The 16,810-nt window shown below is 42.6% G+C and overlaps 1 protein-coding gene across 2 annotated transcripts in view; it reads right to left on the reverse strand.

Moving 5' to 3' along the window:
- PSME4 (proteasome activator subunit 4) overlaps positions 1 to 16,810 on the reverse strand; it is a 363,943-nt gene that overhangs the window by 105,564 nt on the left and 241,569 nt on the right. For both annotated transcript variants that reach the window (XM_030195844.1, XM_030195843.1), the window contains 2 exons: positions 8,530 to 8,583; positions 855 to 984 (listed from right to left, as the gene is read on the reverse strand). In XM_030195844.1, coding sequence (XP_030051704.1) covers positions 855 to 984; positions 8,530 to 8,583 — 184 coding nt within the window. The remainder of the gene's footprint in view (positions 1 to 854; positions 985 to 8,529; positions 8,584 to 16,810) is intronic.

A 16,810-nucleotide genomic window follows, 5' to 3' on the forward strand; every position in this document is an offset into this window, starting at 1 on the left:
AAAAAGGGAGGGAGGGGGGACCCCACCCCTGCAACTGGGAGAGAGACCGGGGGGGGGGGGGGGTGACAACGACCCTGGAACTGGGAGGGAGGGGGGACCCTGGCACATACTCTCATTCTCACACACACACTCGCACCCAGTCTCACTCTTTCTCTGTCACACACTCGCACATTCACTCTCTCTCACACAGTCACTCTCACACACACTCTCTCAAACATACACACTCCGAGGAAAACCTTGCTATCGCCCATTTCCTTTAAAACAGAAACGGGCCATTTTTACTAGTAAAATATAATTTCTAGATTTCATGATACAAATTAAGTAGTTAAATAAACAAATTTTAGGTAAGAATCAATGAATATTCATGAGAGATTTGCATGCATTGTCTGCACTGCAGGCAAATCTCTCTCATGAATATTCATTGTGGATATCCTGAAAACCTGACTGGCTGGGGTGTCTCCAAGACCTGGTTTGGAAACCACAGCTTAATGGGATTATTTTCGGTTCAGGGTAAAAATCAAATCTCATTTTTTCTGTGTAACTTTTAAATATGGTGCTTTATAGATCTGCAGCTGGTATGGTTGTATATTGGGTGTACAAACTGTTTTACAAATATATTCTTGGATTTATATGTTTTTATATTTTACTAATTTTAACATAGGTGGTTTATATTCTTATATATGTATTACTGTTGCGACTCGCGCAGAGTGCTTCAGCAAGAGATATATGTAAACAATAAATGACAGAAAAGATAGGAAATCAAAGCACATAACCAAAATGAGGACAGCAACAGAGCTAATAACTTACTAGCAGAATCCTGTTGAGAAAGATTTTTGATTAGTATACAACTTTACCTTCCGAACAACAAGTGCATCATGGTTGAGACACTGCACAAAGAATTGAATGGCTTGGACAGGGAGCACACGATCATCTCTCAGCAGCAGAGATAGAAAACCAATGCCAATGTGTTCGAACTTCCAGGGGCTACAAAAGAATTCATTTCATAAGGAGCAAAAAATAGTATACAAGCACAATTTGATTGAAGGTCTTTATTAAATTAAATTGAGAGCAGATTAACTATGAAATTTAGAAAAAGTTTACCATAGAAAAAAAATGGGCACACGCAGAATTTTCTTTAACTGTTAGTAGTGTAAAAAAAAAAAATCCCTAGCAATGCTGTTTTAACACAACCCAGAGACATGCAATAAGTAGCTCTACATTGTTGCAAACTAAAAGTTTTAATTTAAACTTCTTAACATAATGATTAAACCAACTGACAGAATAGTGATAGGGTGGATCGAATTGGTGGAGGGGTAGCATTGTATATTAAGGAGAGCCTTGAATCAAATAGATTGAAAATTCTGCAGGAAACAAAACACTTCTTGGAATCACTATGGATTGAAATTCCACATGTAAAGGGGAAAAGGACAGTGATAGGAATGTACTACCATCCACCTGGCCAAAATGAACAGACGGATGCAGAAATGTTAAAAGAAATTAGAGATGCAAACAAACTGGGCAACACAATAAGGCACCCAGTCATAAGAGTCCTGACAAAAGAACCCTGACAAAACAGCCTTGTAAAAAAATAACCCTTGACATGTCACACCCTAACAAAATAGCCCTTGACAAAATGGCCTCTACACAAAACAAAATAGCCCCTTAAGAAAAAAATAACACATCACAAAAAAATGTAATAAACTACAACTGAAATCTTCACTGATAAAGATTCCTACCAGCATTCAACTGCATAAAGCATATATAAATGAACAAAATTCTATAGCTATAAACTGGTATTCATGATCTGTTCGGCTATTTAAAGAAACTATTCTTCCATCAACATGCTAACTTAAAAAACAAAACAAAACAATATTGTCATCATTTTCATAGTCTTACTAATCTTATCCTGATTGGCAAGGTAAGATTATTAGGGGAAAAAATGCAGTCCCATATTTTGGGCAGCCTGATCGGGCCCTTTTGTCAGGGGGCTAACTTGACAGGGGCTATATTGTGGGCAGGCCGTTTTGACAGTGGCTGTTATGTTGGGAGCTTTTTTTGTTTGGAGCTTTTTTTGTCAGGGTTATTTTGACCAGGTACCACACAATAATAATGGGTGATTTCAATTACCTCGATATTGACTGGGAACGCTAGGGAGGTAAAATTCCTTGATGAAATCAAGGACTGCTTTATGGAGCAGCTGGTACAGGAGCCGACGAGAGAAGGAAAAATTCTAGACCTAGTCCTTAGTGGAGCGCATGATCTGGTGCGGGAGGTAATGGTGCTGGGGCCGCTTGATAACAGTGATCATAATATGATCGGATTTGATATTAGCTTTGAAGTAAGTATACATAGGAAATAAAATACGTTTGCATTTAATTTTAAAAAAGGAGACTATGATAAAATGAGAAGAATGGTGAAAAAAAAAAAAAAAAAAACTTATGACTGTGAGGGTCAAAAATTTACATCAGGCGTGGATGCTGTTCAAAAACACCATCCTGGAAGCCGAGGTCAAATATATTTCGCGTATTAAAAAAGGAGGATGGAAGACCAAACAGCCGACGTGGTTAAAAAGTGAGGTGAAGGAAGATATTAGAGCTAAAAGAAAATCCTTCAGAAAATGGAAGGAACCGACTGAAAATTATAAGAAACAGCATAAGGAATGTCAAGTCAAGTGCTGATAAGGAAGGCTAAGAGGGACTTCGAAAAAAAGATTGCGTTGGAGGCAAAAACACATAGTAAAAATGTTTTTAGGTATATTAAAAGCAGGAAGTTGGCTAAAGAATCAGTTGGACCGCTAGATGACCGAGGAGTAAAAGGGGCGATCAGGGAAGACAAAGCCGCAGTGGAGAGATTAAATGAATTCTTTGCTTCGGTCTTCACCGAGGAAGATTTGGGTGGGATACCGGTGCCGGAAATGGTATTCGAAGCTGACGAGTCAGAGAAACGTAATGAATTCTCTGTAAACTTGGAGGATGTAATGGGGCAGTTCTACAAACTGAAGAGTAGCAAATCTCCTGGACCGGGTGGTATTCATCCCAGAGTACTAATAGAACTGAAAAATGAGCTTGCGGAGCTATTGTTAGTAATATGTAATTTATCCTTAAAATCAAGCATGGTACCGGAAGATTGGAGGGTAGCCAATGTAACTCCGCTTTTTTAAAAAGGTTCCAGAGGAGATCCAGGAAATTATAGGCTGGTGAGTCTGACGTCGGTGCCGGGCAAAATAGTAGAGACTATTATTAAGAACAAAATTACAGAGTATATTCAGAAGCATGGCTTAATGAGACAAAGTCAACATGGATTTAGTGAATTCGTTTGCCTCCAAGAACTCCACTGGGAGGGCATTCCAGGCATCCACCAAACTCTCTCCATTAAAAAGAATTTCCTGATGTTGCTCTTAATTTTTATATTAATACCTTTCAAGTATTTAAGCGTCGGAACCTCATCACCCCCCCCCCTTTCCTCTAAGGTATACATGATTAGATCTTCAAGTCTCTACTCATATCTTTTGGCACAAGCCCAACACCATTTTCCTCACCTTCCTAAGAAATGCTTCAAGTCCTTAGCAAGGTATGGCTTCCAAAACTGCACACAATACTCCAAGTGGGGAATCGGCAATTACTTGTACCGGGATAGTAAAACTTCCTTTCTTCTGCTAGTAATGCTCTTGCTATGCAGTCTAGCATTCTCCTGACTTTAGCCACTACCTCATCACATTGAACATCTCAAGGTGACAAAACAAATACTATGACCTCAACATCCCTTTTCCAGCTTGTGCATATCAGTCTCTCCAAATTCATACAGCTCCTTGGTGGAACGGGTTCGACCGCAAGGGCCTGTAGAAGGGTAGAGAGTTCCTCTGCAAGTACCTGCCTGTGCTGAGCGCTGAATGAATGAGCTCTCGGTGGGCAATTTGGTGGTTTGGATTCCAGATTTGAACAACCCAACGGTTGAAGGTTATGAGAGGCCACCTATGGTGAAAAAAACATTAACCTCCTCCCAATCGGCAAGTCGTCCGGCACGGACACTTTTATTGCGGCTATGCTGTCCTGGAGCCAGTCAAAAGCTCATCCCTTGCTTTTGCTGGGGAGCAGCAGGGGCCTTAGGCGCACACTGTTGACAGGAATTAGCACGCCGGGGCTGAGCCTGAGTAGGCTGGTGAGACACCGGATTGTACCTATGTCTAGAATAGGAATAGGGAGCACTCTGTGACCCACCAAAATACCTCCTTGTTGAGGAGGTGGGAGCAGAAGGCATCCAGCAGGAGAGAGAAGCCATAGCATCTGTATGCTTCTTGATCTGAACAACTAGATCTTCCATCTTCTCTACGAAAAGGTTATCCACCCCCCTCCCCCCTGGCATGGAACATCCACAATCCTCTGCAGGACTGAATGGTCCAGGTCAGAAACATGCAGCCATGAGAGTCTGCGCATTGCTATACCTTGAGCAGAGATCCTGGATGCTACATCCAAAGTGTCATATGCGCCCATGGCCAAGAATTTACGACACGCCTTCTGCTGTTTGACCAGCTGGCGAAAGGGTTCAGCCTGTTTCGGAGGGAGGGCATCGACCTAAGTAGACAGTTGCCGCACCGAGTTCCGCAAGTGGATGCTCATGAAGAGCTGGCATGACTATATACAGGCAATGAGCATGGCAGCCTAATACATTTTCCTCCCAAAAGAATCCAAGGTTCTAACTTCTCTACCTGGGGGCACTGAAGCATAGTCTCTAGAACTCTTGGTTCTCTTAAGGGTGTTCACCACCATGGAGTTGTGGGGTAACTGAGACCTCATCAACTCAGGTTCCCCGTGGATCCGATATTGAGAATCTGTCTTCTTTGGGATTATGGGAATAGACAAGGGATACCCAGTTTCGCATAAGGACTTCCCTGAGTACTTTATGCAAAGGAGCTGTCACTGCGTCTCTAGGTGGAGAGGTGTAAGGACCTTGAGCATCTCAGACCTGGGCTCATCCTCCATGTCTACGTGGAATGGAATGACCAGAGTCATTTCCCACACAAAGAATGAAAAGGAGAGGCTCTCAGGCGGAGAACGTCTCCTTTCAGGTGGAGGGGAAGGTTCAGAGGAACTCCCAAAGGACTCATCTGAGAAGTACTGGGATCTTCCTCTGACTCCCACTAGCATTCCTCCTCTGTGTTGGACAGCACTTCCCTCACTGACTTCCAAGACTGAACCCGCCTCAACGTCGAAGACCCATGGTCCCAATGGCGATGTTGAGGGACCGACTCCTGCATGGAGTGCGGCGAAGCTTCCTCCATTGATGAGGTGACGACCAGAGTGACAGCCAATACCAGAGCTGCACCGTGGGTGGAGGGCCAGGCATAGCTGCAGCAGATGGTATAGTTGGTGCAAGCACCACCAACACCAATGCAGTGTCGCAGCAGTCCTTCCAGAAGCTCTGGAAGCAAGGCCCAGATACGCTCGTCGAGAGCCCCCATTTCAAATGGCTGCGGGGCCAGTGGAACAGTTGGCTGCAGAGTTGCCTGGGGCTCACGAGCAGGAACTGGACTGCTGGGAGACTGATGCATTGGCACCTCTTGTATGGAGGGGGAGCGGTCCTCCCGGAAGCGTCGCTTCTCAGGTGCCGCTTTTCTCGGCGCCGTGTGTTGGAGAACAGTGATGGTGCTTCTTAACCTTCGCTTGATGCACCTCATCAAGGCTCCTCCGTGCCGACAAGGACAACGTTGAATCCAGTCGCCTCAGGTCGAACAATGGACAGTCCCGGGGGGCCTGCATAGCAGGAGGTCTCAAGGAAGGTGGAGAGTGGAGACCCACTCGAGGTCTCACTGCTCCCAGTGTGTCTTGGTCTCTCAGTAGCCATCCCTACCTCCACTCCCGACGTCGATGCTTTCCTCGATGCTGAAGTTGACGCCGCCGACCTCGATGCCAATATCGAAGTACCAGACTGAGCCACAAAATGTTTCTCTCATTGGGCTTCTCAAGCAAACTGAGGCCTTTTCTTCATACGATGACAACGGGCACAATGAGCTGGGCTATGGTCAGGCCCAAGGCACTGTATACATCACGAATGGGTATCAGTGCCTGAGAAGGTCCATTTACACCGAGCACAGCGTTTGAAGCCACTGGGGAGTCTTCGATGACATGAAAGGGAAGACTGCCCTAGCTAAATCAAAAACGCAATTGTGCTGGTAAAAAGACCACAAAAAGAAGGGAGATCTGACCGAGCAGCCTAAGGGTGGGCTGTGACTAAAAATAAAAGGTAACTTAAATGCGGACAAATATCTAAGAAATAAAGGAAAAGTTTTGTTGTTTTTTTTTTTTTTAAACAATTATAAAAGAAACAAAACTGAAGTAAAAAACCAAAATGACAAAAGAGGCACTGACAAAAAGGCTCTTCCCGGGCTACTGAGGAACTGCAGAGAAACTGCTACTCCTCACAAGGTAAAAGAAGAACTGAGGAGCGCGGGCGGGAAGGCATTTTGTACATGAACGGTGGGGTGCAGTGCGAGCGTCAGAAGGCTCTAGCAACTTTTTTGCTATTATGCCAGTTCCCGGGCTGATGCGGATCGTCAACCCACTTGTGAGAATACTACAGCCTGCTTGTCCTCAGAGAATGAAAGTTAACTGCATATATACTGAGTACCTTATTTGCAGAATTTTGTGTTACTTCACAAAGTATTTGGTAGGAGAAAGACCGTGTGTTGCTATTATTGAGGTGATATTAGGACTTGAATAATTTTCTTGGCAAGCTGTAAGAGAAAACATCCTGGGTCTCCTCTGTAAAGATTCCATAACAAAAAAAAAATTCTTGATGTTGACATTAAGTTTAGCATGACTTCTTTTTTACCGTTCAACCACATATTGAAAAACTGTGTCCAGCATCTCATCCCAAGAGTATGTTTGTGAATAAAAAATAAAATTTAATAGCTTTATTTCAATAACAGCTTATTTAGAAAATAAATTCTGTTATGAATAGTTTATATTTGCCTTGCACCACTTTTAACTACAATAAAATTATATTTGTGTTCTGTCCCTAACTCTGAAATCTTTTGCCTTCTCTTCTCCATACCCATCCTTCACTTGTCAAATTCAAAAAGGCAAAGTTTGCTCCTTCAAGTGGTGCAGAACGCAGCTGCACAACTGTACAACTGTTTTTTTGATGTTTCTTGATATCTCATTAGCCTTCACTGGTTGTTGAGTTGAAGGTGAAATTTAAAATCTTGCTCCCAATTCACTTGGTGCTTATATCTAATGCTCCATTTCACTTATGTGCAGTTTTAAAGATCTATAGACCTAATAAAGCATAAGATCAGATGGCACTCTATCGACAATTCCCACATTGAAAAAAATACATTTTGAAGAATGAGAGCAAGTGCCTTCTCTATAGCCAGGCTTGGTGTATGGAATCACCTTCCAATATGGCTTAGACAAATATCAGACACAGATAAATTTAGAAGGCATTTAAAGAGTTTACGCTTTACCAAAGCTTTTGAGGTACAGGATGATAAAAAAAAAGCATATAAGAACTATAACACAGTATTTAGGGTATGGCTTATTGAAATACTACCTATTATTTTGCAAGTGTAGGATGGAATCTTTGTTGTCATTTTGGTCAGAGACCTGTATTATGTACAACTGTAAATTACTATGGGGTCCTTTTACTAAGCTGCAATACAAAGTGGCCTTAGTATACCTTTACATGGGTTTATCCTGCACATTAAGGCCATTTTTACCATAGCAGTAAAATGGCTGATTTTTTATTTCTTGTATTAATGGCATTAGCATGTGGTTATTAAAAACGATTACCATGAGAGCATTTACTGCCACCCATTTTGTAGGAAGTAAGTGCTCATGCGTTAATCCTGCTTTAATCAGTTAGTAAGCAGTAATGTAGATGCGCTGATTAACGCAGAAACTCCCACTCTCCAGATCTACCTGGAATGACAGATTGGATCTTAGTGCAGGACACCTAAGTGCGTCCCGCGGTAAGCCCTTTTAAGCTGTGTTAAATGCTTGTAGTAATCTTCAAAACGTATTTTTTTCAATGTGGGAATTGTCGAGAGTGCCCTCTGATGCTTTACTACATCTGTAGATCTTTAAAACTGTACATCCTACAGTTGACACATGGATCTTTAAAACCGTACATCTTACCCTTGACACATGGGTTAACATTTTTTTGTCTAAATCTATTATGTTTGTTCCACCTTGGTCTAAACAGACTATAAATGGAAATAAGCAGAAACAGAAATAGAAAACCTGCCAATTCGAGCTAAACTTCAAGTAATACCTCATCTGCATTCAGATATCTGCAGTCCCTTCACTTCTCCCTATGCACACTCCCTCCTCACCTTCCCTCTGCCTGTTATTTGTATTGTAAACCACAGAACTATTCCATGGATGTAACTACTATCAAGCATATGTAAATAAAACAAATTAATAGCTGTGGCTACCTACTCATTTACAAAATTAGGGTAAAAAAATAGACTAGTGATGTTTCAAATAATGAACTGGATCAACAGTAATAAAAAGAAATTCACTTTTTACGCACAGATTTCTTTGATTCACACAATCCAATAGAGTGCTGACCAAATTTTCATAGTTCCTGCAAAGAAAAACACAAAGGAAGTATTCAGATTCTTTCAATTCCATTCCATTATGGAAAACAATTCAGCTTTAAAGAATTAAGAGAAAAACTGATCTTGAAGCCACATGATGCAAGTCAGATACCCAACTCAAAAAACAAAAAAACAAAACAAAACAAAAAAAACAACCTAAACTTATCAGAAAATCAAGGAGTTTTCAAAGGATTCTGACCGAATATGCAGTTACCAGGATAAAGTAACCCAGATAAACTTCCTGGCCTAAAACTTGCCCTCCCTGTCAGTAGCTAAGATGTCAATTATCAACTCAAATGTCCTCCTCTAATGCAGTTAGTACATGTCAGGTTTAGAACAGATATCTTAACCCCCACAAAAATGGGATATTGTTAGGTTGTCAATAAATATTTTCAAAAGTATGCAAGTTGTTATCTCAGCCACCTGCAAGAAACAGCAACTGCATAGTATGTAGGCAGTTTTAAAGTAAACATATGTGCTGTTTCCCTTGAAAATTTCAGGTAAAACCTTCAGCGTAATTTACAGTATAAGGGCTGTTTAAAATATGTCCCCTAAAAGAACGCATGCTATTCTTAAAGAAGGAATAAGGGGTAGAGTCAGGAGGGAAAGGGACATTTCCAATGCATAACTTTACCACATGTAATTTGCACTTATTATAAAGCAAAGTGCAAAGGAACCCCATGAGCTCCAACTTTCAAAGGAACTACTGTGTGGAGTTTCCCTTTGATAATTAACTTATAGGTCTATGGATGCCTGCAGATCAGCCAAATTGCACCTGTCTAGAATTTGGATTTCATTGATGCACTTGGTAATAAATAGAAATAAAACAAAACATTAAAAAAAATAAGATGATAACTTTTTATTGGAGAAACAATATATTTTTTGAGAAACAATATATTTTTGATTAGCTTTCAAAGGTAGTCCTTCTTCAGAAATAAGCAAATGTTGACAAATATCAGAATATATAAGTGAAACACAAAAGCATTCCAATGACAGTCTCACAAAAAGAGGGTGGGATGGGTTAGGTGAGAGACAGGGAGAGATGGATGACTGATAACAGGGTGACAAAGCAGTAGATTTTTATGGTTTATAATAGGCTAGAAAACACAGATCTTTGTCAAGTCCTGTCTGGTGGGTGTCAAAATATTTCATCATTTTGACTTCAAAGGTCTTATGTTCTTGGATTGTCTTAAAGTTTCCTTTTAGTATTCTTTGTCTTTAGAATTTCACTTATTTTTCCAATATAGCACCTTTCTTCACACTTTTCACACTGAATGATATGTATCACTGTCACGAAACACCTAGCCACCTGCCTGGGGCTATTCAGCGGCCACTTATAGGGTCTATTCCCCAGCACAGCTCAGGTCCACCTGCCGCTTGTGCTATAAACTAACACCCTCCTCCCTCCGACTAGGTCCCAAATGCCTCTGGGTGAGTGTCCTGCTCTCAAATTATCCTCAGTGATTTCTAGGTTACTGGGGGCCACACACTCCCAGTGGTCCTACAGTTCTCAGAAAGCACTCACAGACCCAACATACAAACCGCAAAGGCTCTTAAGTCAATCCAGACAAGCAGAGGCAATAAACTAAAAATGTTTATTGTCATGAAAAATTAGAACAATGAATAGACAAAGGTGCAGCAAACAGTAACTGAAATATGGATCAATTGTAAGACTAACTAAACATTTGTATACTATCTAAATAGTACCTGGGGAGAAAAGGACATATAGCTGTTCACAAGTTATCAGATATAACTGTTCACAGGGCATCAGCAAAGAGATCTTTCTTTCTTTTCTCCCTGGCTAAGACTAGAGAAAAAGCCAGTACATCCTAGATGAATTTTGAGCTCCTGGGCCAATCAGAGCCCAGAACAAGTTTTAAAAGTAGCTGGCCACATCACTGCAGGTTAACTCTTATCAGTTCTCTATTAACAGCTTTAAACATAAACATGCATCACCTGCTGGCCAAACTAGAGAAATACACTTCAAGAGATAGTACAGTTGTAAAAACTGACTATTTTGTCTCAACCACATTTGAAAATGAACATGTGGTGAAACAGTGGGTTTAAACCTGTGAGTTGTAAATGTTTTCATGAAGTGTATTCTCTTGATTGGCCAGCAGATGGTGTTTGTTTTATGTTTTAAAGCTGTTGCAGAAAAAGCTGTTTTCTAGGTTAAGCTTATGGAAAGGCAATCTGCAGTACCATTGGCCAGATACTTTCAAAGTTGGTGCTGGGCTCTTGGCCCTGGAGCTCAAATCTAGCCAAGAGGTATTATATTTTTCCCAGTCTCAGCTAGGGAGAGCAGAGGGTGAACATCTCTGCCCTGACACACTGCTCAAGAATTGTGAGCAGTTAATTTCCTGAAACTTCCCAGGTGCTACCCACGTAGTAACAAGCGTTTATACAGTTTTAATATTGTTCCTTATTCTGTTACCTGCCTGCTGTTCTTTTTCATCTGTTTTAAAGCATTCACTGTTCTATCATGATAATGAACCTATTAGTTCATTAGCTCAATTGTCCTGGACTGACTAAGAATCCTGGTTGTTTGTCTGTTCGGTCTGTGGGTACCTTTTTTTAAATTATTTATCAATTTCAAGTTTTACAAGCATTTTACATCTTGAGTAAGAAAAACAGTACATAAATTCAAAGTGGTAAATCCATAGGAAAATAAAAGAAAAATTATACAACTTGTATTAGACCACAATAAGAATGGGGGTTGGAGCCTTCACGTACTCAGGAGATGAGATTCAAAAACATATTTTAAATAAGAATAGCTTAGCAAAATTAAACCATTTATTCCTATTCTGTCTCTCTGATCTAATGCTCAAGGCTAATCATTAGTGCCTAGTCTCAGCATGTATTAAATTATCTTTTCCTGAGTAATAAATTGTTTTAAATGTTCAGGAATTAAAAAAATATATATTTAACCCCTAAGTATTTGATGCTACATTTACGGGTAATTCAGGTTGAATGAAGCTCCCAGGGCTAAAGTTGCAGATCTCAGTGCCAAAAACTCTTTTCTCCTAACTTGAGTCTGCTTAGTAACATCTGGAAACACCCAGATTTTTTTCCCGTAAAATGGGGTTTGTAAGTTCCTCAATGCAATTTTCCTAACAGATTCCAAGTCTTGGTGAAATATAAATGATACCAAGACAGTTTGGCGCTCAGTTATTTCTGTTAATGAAGATTCTAATAGATCTGATACATTAAGATCACGTTGCTCCTGTTGAATGTTTTGGCATCTTCTTTCACCTTTTTTACTGGAAGGTAATATATTTTATTCAACGGAGGTATATTATCTTCAGAAAATTTCAAGTTCTCTACTGGATATCTTTTAAAAATTTCCAGTGGAGTGTAGATTGGAGTCCTAGGAGAGTTCAATAAATGGAGGTTTGACCTCCTATTAAAATTTTCAAAATATTCCAATCTACTATGTATCAGAGTGTTATCTTGTATCAGTTTTACAGTGGTTTCCTTCAACTTAATATTTTCATCAGATAAATGGTTTATCTTATCTGTAACATCACTTTTCTTTGTGGCAAAAGCAGAAGATAAAGTCTGAACATTATTCACAAGAGATTCTATCTTACTTGTTGATGACAAGACAGTCTGGAGTATCCCCCATATTGCCTCAATAGTTACCGGCGCTGTTTGAGCCTTAGATGGTAAAAGGCTGAGACTCCGCAATAGGGCCCAGTTGAGACACCGCTCCTCCGTCTTCGCGGGATTGTGGTTCACCTCTATGGCTGGCCCCAGCCAGTTGTGGCGGTGGAGAACGCGTCGGGGGGGGGGGGGGGGGTGGAGACAACGCAATGTCCTGTCCCTGGAGCTCAGCTTCTCCTTGCGCTTGTAGCTCAGCAGGACCTCCCGACGCTATCAAATTGGTTTGTGGGTATTTTTTAGGAACTGTGGGACCCCTAAGAGTGTGGCCCCAGTGTCCTAGAAATCACCAGGGAATAACTTGACAGTGGGAGACTAGTTCTGCTATGAAAAGGATAGCATATTGTGGTGCCATCCTGGTGCCCATCGTGGTACCCATGATTTCCAGATAGATGACGTTAAAGTTGAAATAACAGTGAGTTAGAATACATTTGATTAATTTTGTAATAATTTTCAATGAGTGTTGGTGGTCCAGGGTAGATGTTTTTTAGGAATGTATTACATGTAGCAGTGCCACCTGCAAGGGGAAAGTTGCTGTATAGTGATTCTATATCCACTGTGGCCAGAAGAGCAACTGGCAGTAACTGCTTATGCTTTTTAATTTGTTCAAAAGTCTGTGGTATCTTGTATGAAGCTACTACTACTACTACTACTACTACTACTATTTAGCATTTCTATAGTGCTACAAGGCATACGCAGGGCTGCGCAAACATAGAAGAAAGACAGTCCCTGCTCAAAGAGCTTACAATCTAATAGACAAGTAAGCAAATCAAATCAATTAATGTGAACGGGAAGGAAGAGAGGAGGGTAGGTGGAGGCAAGTGGTTACGAGTCAAAAGCAATGTTAAAGAGGTGGGCTTTCAGTCTAGATTTAAAGGTGGCCAAGGATGGGGCAAGACGTAGGGGCTCAGGAAGTTTATTCCAGGCGTAGGGTGCAGCGAGACAGAAGGCGCGAAGTCTGGAGTTGGCAGTAGTGGAGAAGGGAACAGATAAGAAGGATTTATCCATGGAGCGGAGTGCACGGGAAGGGGTGTAGGGAAGGACGAGTGTGGAGAGATACTGGGGAGCAGCAGAGTGAGTACATTTATAGGTTAGTAGAAGAAGTTTGAACAGGATGCGAAAACAGATAGGGAGCCAGTGAAGGGTCTTGAGGAGAGGGGTAGTATGAGTAAAGCGACCCTGGCGGAAGATGAGACGGGCAGCAGAGTTTTGAACCGACTGGAGAGGGGAGAGGTGACTAAGTGGGAGGCCAGCAAGAAGCAGATTGCAGTAGTCTAAACGAGAGGTGACAAGGGTGTGGATGAGGGTTTTGGTAGAGTGCTCGGAAAGAAAGGGGCGGATTTTACGGATGTTGTAAAGAAAGAAACGACAGGTCTTGGCGATCTGCTGGATATGAGCAGAGAAGGAGAGAGAAGAGTCAAAGATGAACCCAAGGTTTCGAGCTGAGGAGACAGGGAGAATGAGAGAGCCATCAACAGAAATAGAAAACGGGGGGAGCGGGGAGGTGGGTTTGGGGGGGCGTAGCCAGACCTCGGCGGGCGGGGGGTCCAGAGCCCAAGGTGGGGGGGGCACATTTTAGCCCACCTCCCCCAGTCGTCGACCCCCCCCCCCCCACTTTCGACCCTCCCCCTGCTGCCGCCAACGCTGACCCTTCCCCACCACTTTCGACCCCTCCACCCTCAAGGTTCCTTTGCTGGTGGAGGTCCCGGAACATGCAGGACGTCAGGACTCATAGCACAGATCAGAGAAGTGCAAGAACGCGCCGGAGACCAGCGATGAAGAACACTAAGGTTGGTGGGGGTTGGGGACCCCTGCCAGCAAAAGTACCTTGCGGCAGCAGGGGGGGGGGGTCAAAAGTGGCAGGGGAGGATCAGCAAGAGGGGAGTCAAAAGTGGAGGGGGCCCGGACTACATCTGTGGGGGTCTATGCCCCCGTGGCCCCACCTAGCTATGTCCCTGGTATGAAGCTGTTTGTCTTGTGAATGAAGGGTTTAAGAATCCTCCCCCCCCTTATAAGTCCAGATATTAGCTGTGTGAGTGTGCCAATAACAGATACGATTGGTCTGCCAGGATTTCCAGGTTTGTGGATTTTGGGTAGCATGTAGAATGTGCCCACAGAAGAATGGCTTGGTATGAGGTTTTTTTGTTTTGTTTTAGATGTGGCTGTACTTGCTTTGAAGTGTTTTGATAAGATTTTCTGTTTTGTATAATCCTGTGTGGGTTCCTCGTCAGTTTCCTATAGTATGTGTTGTCTGAGAGCTGTCTGTGTCCTTCGATGTATTTTTCACTACAAAGCCTCCTTTGTCTGCAGGTTTGATGACAATGTTGTGGCTATTTTTTAGGGTTTTTATGGCTGCTCTGTCTGAGGAAGAGAGGTTGTATAGAATTTTCTTTTGTTTGCTGGAAAGTTGTGATTTCACCCTGTACCTGAAACTTCTTATGTAGTTGCCATTATAAACCATAGAATTCTAGTGCTTTGTCACCCTCTTATCAGCCATTCATCTTTCCCTGTCTCTCACCCACCCAGCTCTATTTCTCACCTAACCCTTCTTCCTGTGAGACAGTCAATGGAATGCTTTTGTATTTCACTTATACATTCTGATTATTTGTCAACATTTGCTTATTTCTGATCTGAAGAAGGGTTACCTTTGAAAGCTAATCAAAAAATATATTGTTTCCCCAATAAAAAGGTTATCATCTTATTTTTTTTAATGTTTTGTTTTATTTCTATTTATTATCAAGTGCATCAATGAAATCCAAATTCTAGACAGGAGCAATTTGGCTGATCTACAGGCATCCATAGACCTATAAGTTAATTATCAAAGGGAAACTCCACACAGTAGTTCCTTTGAAAGTTGGAGCTCATGGGGTTCCTTTGCACTTTGCTTTATAATAAGTACAAATTGCCCAATAAAAAAAGGTATCACCTTATTTTCTTTTCTATGTTTTGCTTTATTTCTATTTATTCTCCGAGACGAGCAGGCTGATTGTTCTCACATGTGGGTCGTTGTCTGCGTCGGCCCGGGAATCAGCATGTTGCAAAAGCAAAAATAAAGTTTTGCCAGAGTCTTCTGGCACGCATGCGCGGACTAACTTCCCACCCGCAGCGTGAGCACACCTCCTCACTTTTATTTCTCCGCGACGAGGTGCGGCAGGTTCCTCCTGTGTTCCTCACTGAGGCCCGGGAAAGAGTTTTCTGGAGAGCAATTTTTTTGCGAGTTTTTTCACTTTGTTTTTTTTTGTTTGTTTAAAAAAAAAAAAGTAAGTAGTTTACCCATAGTTTTTTCTTGTTTAGCTCTTTTTCTCCTCATTTTAAGTTTACTTTGTTTTTTGACGTGCGGTTGGGTTTCTCCCATCTTTTGTGTGACTTCCTCTTGGCACAATCGCGTCTTTTGATTTCGCCAATGCCGTTTTTCCTACCATGTCATCGAAGACACTCAGCGGCTTCAAACGTTGTACATGATGCAACCAGACCATCTAAGGTACAGATACCTATTCCTGGTGTATCCAGTGCCTTGGGACAAACCATAGCCCAGGCTTGTAAGTCTGTGTCTTCTTATGAAGAAACGGACCCAAGTGGCTCAAGAAACCCAACGAAAAAAACCTTTTGGGGCTTGGTTCGATCCTTCGACATCAGCATCAACTTCAGTACAGAGGTCGGCGGCATCGAGGGAGGCATCTACATCAGGAGCAGAGGTAATGGCTGCTGAGAGACCAACTCGTGCTGGGAGCAGTGAGGCAACGAGTGGGTCTCCACCTGCCCCGGGACCTCCTGCTATGCAGGCCCCCCGGGACCGACCATCATTGGACCTGACCCCGAGGAGATGTGAGGATTCCACGTCATCCTCGTCGGTATCGAGGAGTCTCGATGACGGGCATCGAGCGAAGGTGAAGAAGATTGCCTTCCACATAAGGTGCTGGGAGCTCCAGGGCATCGAGGGATTAAGCACCTGGGAAACATCGGCGCTGAAAGGATCACTCTCCCTCTATTCAGGAGGTGCTGATGCGCCGGTCTACTAGCAGCCTGATGCTTGCACCTGAGCCTCAGCAGATTTTGCCAATGGCTGTTCCACTGACCCCACAGATTTCTCAGATGGCGACTCTTGACAAGCACATCTGGGCCCTGCTTCCAGAGCTTCTGGAAGCACTGCTGCGCCAGTCTGCTTTGGTGTCAGAAGTGCTTGCACCTTCTGTACTGTCTGCTGCAGCGGTGTCTGGCTCTTCACCTGCGGTGAGGTCCCCCGTCCTCGGTGCCGCTTATGGCACCGGTGTTGGCTGCCACCCAGGTAGACTCTCCTTCGACATCAGTGGAGAAAGCTTTGCCGCAGTACAGGCAGACGTTGGCCTCTCGACATCGCCATCGAGGATGTCGATCCTCAGAGTCGAGGCAGGCTCAGTCTCGGAGTGCCCTGAGAGAGGTCTTATCCGATACTGAAGAGAAGCGTTCGTGGGAGTAAGAGGAAAATCCCAGATACATTTCTTCTGATGAGTCGTATGGGATTCCCTTTGAACCTTGCCCTCCACCTGAAAGGAGACTATCTCCTCCAGAGAGTCT

Source organism: Microcaecilia unicolor, chromosome 3 (genome assembly GCF_901765095.1).
Source record: "Microcaecilia unicolor chromosome 3, aMicUni1.1, whole genome shotgun sequence".
Classification (NCBI taxonomy): Eukaryota; Metazoa; Chordata; class Amphibia; order Gymnophiona; family Siphonopidae; genus Microcaecilia; species Microcaecilia unicolor.